Here is a 7074-nt window from a genome sequence, read left to right on the forward strand (position 1 = left end):
GCCCGAAGTCGGCGTCTGTGCGCCTGCTCCGCTCCGCGAGGCGCCTGTAGCTCCGAACCGCTGGTGTGGAGGTTTGGCTCTCGTTTGATGCATTAACGTCCAAGGTAGGGCTGAATTTACAGTATATATTTACTATATTCGAAACCAACGGGACACTAGTCAACGTTTGTAGGCAGAGTAATTTGACTTTAAAAAAAAAAAAACCGCTGAAGCCAAAACACAGTTTTATTAAACTACCTATGAAATGTTTGGGACCTTAGAAAAAGGTAAATTACATACAGCATTTCCAACCAGTTAGCTGAGAAGGGTTTCACTGCAGTGGTACAGTTATTGGAAAAGCAATGAAACCAAACGTAACGTGGACCAGGAGATTTGATATTCTTTTTAATAGACTTTAAATCATACATGGAATACATGGAATGTAGATATAGCAATACATTCCATAAAGGCTATTTTTAAATATTAATTCTATATAAATTTTAAAAGTTTACAGCACAGTAAAATATCTGTCATAAAATTACATTTCTAAATGGAGTATTGGAGGATTTCCTGTTGGCATCCAGTCTTCTCGGATTCTGTCACCAATGCCTGCCACACTGCTTCTCTGTAGCCTCCTGAATTACTGCTCATTTCTTCATCATCCTCCCATCAACGTTTTTTGAAAATTTATTTTGCAACAGTAATATACGTCTTCGTTCTTGTTACACTATTCTTAGGTCTGTTACAGTTACTTCCGTAGTTTGCTCGTACACATACATCTATATTGACAACGCAGGTTTTATTCGTGCCTTGCACACGTCTGCTTTCATTTTGAATGGAGTGGCTTCTCTTCTGATGGCTCCTACTAAACCCGAGCCTGTTCATTAGATACGGATGCAAGCCCTGTATCGCTTCATCGTGCCTCCAGTATAACGGCGGGATTTCAACATTGAAATGCATGTGGCTGTTTTTCAATTAACTTCGTTTTCCTACATATTAGGCATTATATGGGGTTTTGAGATTATCTGAACAAGTAGATCATATGGCCTATGAATCCCAGGATTATTAAAGGGATTGTTTAAAAAAAGGTAATAGCACAGAGAACATGCATGTTGGAGAGATCCCCATCTAAAATGGCTCCAACATAGCGTCCTCAATTTCTTAATATTTTCTCCTTACTGTTTTCTCTTAGCCTCAGAAAGAGCTTTTTGAAAATAAAATCTCTTGGGGAGGACGGAGGTCGAAGCATTGTCTTCTTCCACTGACGCCCAGCGCCGCGCGGACCACGCTGTCCTTGCTAGAGCCGCACAGCTCGCGGGCGGCAAGGCCCGGAAACCGGAAGCAGTGACTGTATTTTTTTGTGAAGATTGACGCCATCACTCAAAGCGCCTCACGAAGGGGACGGCGCACAGGGCCCCGGAGGGCGGGGACGTGCGCGCAGCTCCGCCCTTCGTTTGGCGAAGCTGCCAGACCTGACCCTTGCCGCGACCTGTAGTGCGGCGGAGTCTGCGCGGAGGGTGGGCCCGGCCGTTGCGTCGCTATGGAGCCAGAAGGGGCCTACGAGCCGGGCTTCGTGGGCATCCGCTTCTGCCAGGAGTGTAACAACATGCTGTACCCCAAGGAAGACAAGGAGAACCGCATTCTGCTGTACGCGTGCCGGAACTGCGACTACCAGCAGGAGGCCGACAACAGCTGCATCTACGTCAACAAGATCACGCACGAGGTGGACGAACTGACCCAGATCATCGCCGACGTGTCCCAGGACCCCACGCTGCCGCGGACCGAGGACCACCCGTGCCTGAAGTGCGGCCACAAGGAGGCCGTGTTCTTCCAGTCCCACAGCGCCCGGGCCGAGGACGCCATGCGCCTGTACTACGTGTGCACCGCCCCTCACTGCGGCCACCGCTGGACAGAGTGACCCCCGCCCTCCCCCGCGCGTAATAAGCTCCAGCTCCTGTGAAAAAAATAATAAAGTATCGTGATAAACACTGGTGTGAAGTTAAGCGGTTCTTTTGGTTTTACTTCCCCTTTTAATCAATTACAGATGTAGTTAAATGCTTTTTCTCTATAAAATAGCATGTATTATATATGATCCTGTTTTTGAGCCCACAGACCCCCCCCTTTTTTTTTTTTTTTTAGATTTATTTATTTGAAAGAGTTACAGAGAGAGGTAGCAACATAGAGAGGTCTTTCATCTGTTGATTCAGTCCCCAAATGGCCACAACCGCTGGAGCTGAGCAAATCAGAAGTCAGGAGCCAGGAGCTGTTTATGGTCTCCCATGTGGGTGCAGGGACCCAAGGACATGGGCCATCTTCCACTGCTTTCCCAGGTGCATTAGCTGGGAGCTGGATCAGAAGTGGAGCAGCTGGGACTCAAACCGGCACCCATGTAGGATGCTGGTGCTGCAGGCCAGGGCTTTAGCCTGCTGTGCTACAGTGCCAGCCCTAGTTTCTTTCTTTCCATCTTTTTTTTTTTTTTAAAGATTTATTTATTTGAAAGAGATCTTCCATCCACTGGTTCACTCCTCAAATGGCCAATATGGCCAGTGCTGGGCCAGGCAGGAGCCAGAAAATTCGTCTGGGTCTCCCACATGGGTGGCAGGGGCCCAAGTACTTAGGGCCATCTTCCTCTGCTTTTCCAAGGAAGCTGGATTGTAAGTGGAGCAGCTGGGATTCAAACCAGGACCTATATGGGATGACAGCATAGCAGGTGGTGCCTTTACCTGCTAGGCCACAGTGCCTGCCCCAGATCCACAGTTTCTGACCTGCAATTCTGAAATCTAAAAAGTTGAGAAAATGAATATAAAATACCTGGGTCTCCCCCACCCACATGGGAGACCTGAACTGGGTTTCAGGATCCTGCCTTTGTCCTGGCCCTGCTCCAGCTGTTGCAGGCATTAGGAGAGGTAAGCCAACAGATGGAAGATCTCTGATTTCTGCATTTTTAAATAAATAAAAATCTGTGGGACAGCAAAGGCATTTTATAAATAAGCTTTCACAAAACCTCCCCTGAAGAAAAGTGAGGCTATTTGTAGTCTTTTAAACATCTTCTTGGGAAGGGTCATATGCAGAAATGTTAATATATTCGCTGAAGGAATTCTGCCCTGGATCTTGCTGGGAGATGTTACAAGTTATCTATGGCTAGAGATAAACACCCATCTAATCTTTTGTATGTATATATAAGGACAGCTGGAAATGGTGTTAACATCATCTGAGTGTTGGGATTTGGACCAAAACTTTATCCTCTTTTCTGCATCATTAAAATTAATTTTTTAATTTATTTATTTGAAAGAGTTACAGAGAAGGAGAGACAGAGGGGGGTTTCCCATCCCCTGGTTCACTCCCCAAGTGGCCACAATGGCCAGGCCTGAGCCAGGCAGAGATCAGGAGCCTGGAACTCCATCCAGGTTTCCCACATCGGTGGTAGGGGCCCAAGCACTGCTTTTCCAGGGAGCCAGATAGGAAGCAGAACAGCTCAAACAAGCACTCCAATGTGGGACGCTGGCTGGCATGGCAGGTGGTGGCCCAACTCACTGCACTACAACACTGGCCCCCATTAAATTCTTTTTCATGAGCATGTAAAAATAAAGTCCTATAGTTCAAATAGAAAAGTCACCAAATGTCCCAACCGCAAGTGTCAGCTCCACCCCCACCCCAACAGGATTTCTTTCTCCTACTTCCCTACTGCCTGCAAGAGTATATCAGGACCTGCTTCCCGCACACCTGCTCTCTCTGGACCTCTCTCCTGATCTCTCTCTCAACCCCCACCCCTCTCCCTCTGGCCTGTTGGATTTCCCCATCAATAAACCTTTTCCCTTAAAAATTTTTTTTAAAAAGTCACCATACTTAAGGTTGCAAATATCAGCTACATGAAAAATAAACTTATGTGGAAAAATCCCATCCTTGATCAAGTTGCAGAGGGAAAAAAAATGCCTCTAAGAAAGAAGAGAGAAGGGGCCGGCGCTGTGGCAAAGAGGATTAAGGCCCCAGCCTGCAGTGCCGGCATCCCATATGGACACCGGTTCGAGGCCCAGCTGCTCCTCTTCCGATCCAGCTCTCTGCTGTGGCCCGGGAAAGCAGTGGAAGATGGCCCAAGTGCTTGGGCCCTGCACCCGCATGGGAGACCCGGAGTCAGCTCCTGGCTCCTGGCTTCAGATCGACTCAGCTCTGGCCATTGCAGTCATTTGGGAAGTGAACCAGCAGAATGGAAGACCACTCTCCCTCTCTGGCTCTACCTCTCTCTGCATCTCTGTCTTTCAAATAAATAAAATAAATATTAAAAAAAAGAGGAAAGAAAAGACAAGGCAAGGGGCATAAACTGTATTCTATCTGCCTTGCTTGCTGCTTGAGAAGATCGCTGGTGCCTAGCAGCCTTTTCAAGTCAGAATGCGGGGTTTGCTGCTGTGCCTGTGGCTTACGGACTCCATTCCTGAGAAAGGAAACTTTGTAGTTAACAGCCACAGATGTAGCCTCATCTTTCAAGGAGACAGTTTTTTTTAAAAAAGATTATTTATTCATTTGAAAGGCAGAGTGACAGACACACAGGGAGAGAAAGAGATCTTCAATCTGCTGCTTCACCCCCTAACTATATGCAATAGCCAGAGCTGGGCTAGGCCAAAGCCATGAGCCTGGAACTCCATCCTGTTCTCCCACAGGGATGGCAGGGACCCAAGTACTTAGGCCATCGTCTGCTGCTTCCCAGACACATTAACAGGAAGCTGGATTGGAAGTGGAGGAGCCAGGATTCCAACCAACATTCCAATTATGGGATGTCAGCATAACAAATGTCATAACGTCTGCCCCAATATGAAGTTTTTGTTACCTCAAGTAATGAAACTGTGATCTTTACCAGGTTAGGCATGGTTTCATTTTTTCCCTAAATTAGTTGGTTTATATAAATCTGCATCCCAACCACATATCCCATCAATAACCACGCCGTTTCCATACCCAAAATGTAAGCCTTTGCCACCTTGCTAGTCCTTTGTCAGTTGATCAATTTTTCCAAGAATTAAAGATCCATTTGTCTAGGCATTTTTGTTGTTAAAACTACATCTCTCCGTCCATATATGGATAAAGAAACTCACACGGGCAAACAGACAACTTCTAACTAAACCAGGCAGTTGTATTCACCAAGAATATTCTCTCCCCATATTCAGAGGCTGCTTCACAGCCTCCCTGACCTGAATTCTAGGGAACAAACAGCCTGGAGTGACCCCTAGAGAAATCCAGTTTCCTGATTATGTTCCCTTTCGGGAAATTTGTCACTTCCCATAAGTCCGTGTAATCGCAACCCAGCGCCTAAATCCAGCAGAGGGCAGCACAGTCACAGAAAAGCTGACATCCCAACCGCAGCCTGCAGGTGTGTGGGGGGAGAGGAAGGGGGAGAGACAGCCTTGATCTCAGAGATAGCAGGGCCAATATTTGAGTGCCGAAATGGGGTGAAAGGTTGGTTTCACTTCTTGTTAAACGAGGCCAATTTCACCTAACATAAGGCGAAGTGTCCTCAGTTAGAGCCCTTCTCTCTACTCCCCACTTCCACCCCAGCGCAGGAATCGGGCATCGCTGCATCATCCCTGAGAAAGAATCCGCACTTTTTAATTTTTATTTCCACACGGACGAACATCACACCTGCCAACCTGGAACGGCGTAAGCTTTCTGGTAACGCCCGAAGAACAAGCCTGTTCCTTTCAGAGAGTGCAATGTGGCCTCGGTCCCCAGTCAAAAGAGGAGTTTCTCCTCGTGGATCGATTTTTATCGAGGACAAAAAGCTTTCCCGGAAGTCCCTCCCACTTGAGTGGACACATTGGCCCAGGGGGCATCATTATGGGCACTGTCAGGCTGAGGCCATCTCCAGCAAGGGGAATGGAATCACCGTGTTTGGCCGGAATACACACACAATGGCAAATTACTGGCTGTGGAGCGGGTGGCAGGACTGTGTGGGCGTGGTCTGGTCTAGGAGGTCTAGGAACAGCGCGGCCTCCCATCACGAAGACAAGAAAGCTGAGAGGAGGATGGGAAGGGCCGCGCCCGGTTCTCCTAGCAAGGGAGTCCCAAGACGGTGGGAAGGAAGCCAGTTGCCTTCCTTCTCTGAGCAACTTCTGAAGCCGTGGCTGCAGAAGCTGGCCTCAGGAGATGAGGAGGAGGAAGGCACACAGCCTCATAGGACTGGAGGGAGGCAGTGGGAAGGCGCCATCCCCAAGGGGAAAGAGACCAAACCTGCCGGGAACACAGAGGGTAGTTCTCATCTGAGGATGCCAGGCCCAGACAGCACTGAGCTGCCCAGGCCAATCCCAGAGGCACTGTCCATAGAGACTGCCTCTCTGCCCAAAAGGCTGTGTGTTTTACCAGGTGACTCCAGTCCCCAGGAGTCCCAGTTGTTGCACCACAGGTGGATATGAGACCCAAGAACAGGTGAACCATAGACTGACCCACCTCTTGCAGTGAACCATAGACTGACAAACCTCTTGCAGTCTGAACTGGCTCCAAAAAAAAAAAAAAAAAAAAAAAGGTAAGGCAGTCAGCTCTTCTCTCTGCCTCTGAATGATGCCCTTGAGCCCGTGGGGCAATCAAAGAGCAAGAACCAACCCAAAGGTCCTCAGGGTGCAGCCCAGGCGACAGGTGAGTGACAGAGAAGCAGGCGGAAGCTTTGGCTGAGAGAATCCTGAGCCGACAGAGGAATGCTGAGCACGAGAACCTGTGCGGGTAAGGAGCAGACGCCTGGGGTGCTGGAGTGACCGCTGAGCCCTGGAGCCCCTCCACTCGCAGAGTTCCACAGCTTCCATCTCTTCCTTTTAGCCCCACTTCTGTCCTTGTGGTAGCTTGTGGGGGGTTCTGTTTCTTGTTTCTGAAAGAGCTTGAGCACCACACACACCATTAGAGAGACAGCAGCAGTACTGAGAGTGGTTGAGACTGGATTGCCTGCGTAGGCAAGTTTCTTTTTTATTTTTTTTTAAGATTTTATTTACTTATTTGAGAGTTTGAGTTATAGACAGAGAGAAGGAGAGACAGACACACACACAGAAAGAGAGAGAGAGAAAGAGAGAGGTGTTCTATCTGCTAGTTCACTCCCCAAAGGGCTACAATGGCCAGAGCTGT

General features: G+C 48.2%; 1 protein-coding gene across 1 annotated transcript; it reads left to right on the top strand.

Moving 5' to 3' along the window:
• The first annotated feature begins 30 nt into the window (after nt 1-30).
• On the top strand, nt 31-1967 carry LOC100345985 (DNA-directed RNA polymerase II subunit RPB9). Its single transcript, XM_051844783.3, has 2 exons — nt 31-104; nt 1172-1967. The coding sequence occupies exon 2, from the start codon at nt 1520-1522 to the stop codon at nt 1895-1897; it is 378 nt and encodes a 125-aa protein (XP_051700743.1). The 5' UTR covers nt 31-104; nt 1172-1519; the 3' UTR covers nt 1898-1967.
• Nucleotides 1968-7074: the final 5107 nt, after the last annotated feature.

The sequence above is a fragment of the Oryctolagus cuniculus genome, chromosome 1 (genome assembly GCF_051225735.1).
Source record: "Oryctolagus cuniculus isolate XC-2025 breed Fujian yellow rabbit chromosome 1, ASM5122573v1, whole genome shotgun sequence".
Taxonomy (NCBI): domain Eukaryota; kingdom Metazoa; phylum Chordata; class Mammalia; order Lagomorpha; family Leporidae; genus Oryctolagus; species Oryctolagus cuniculus.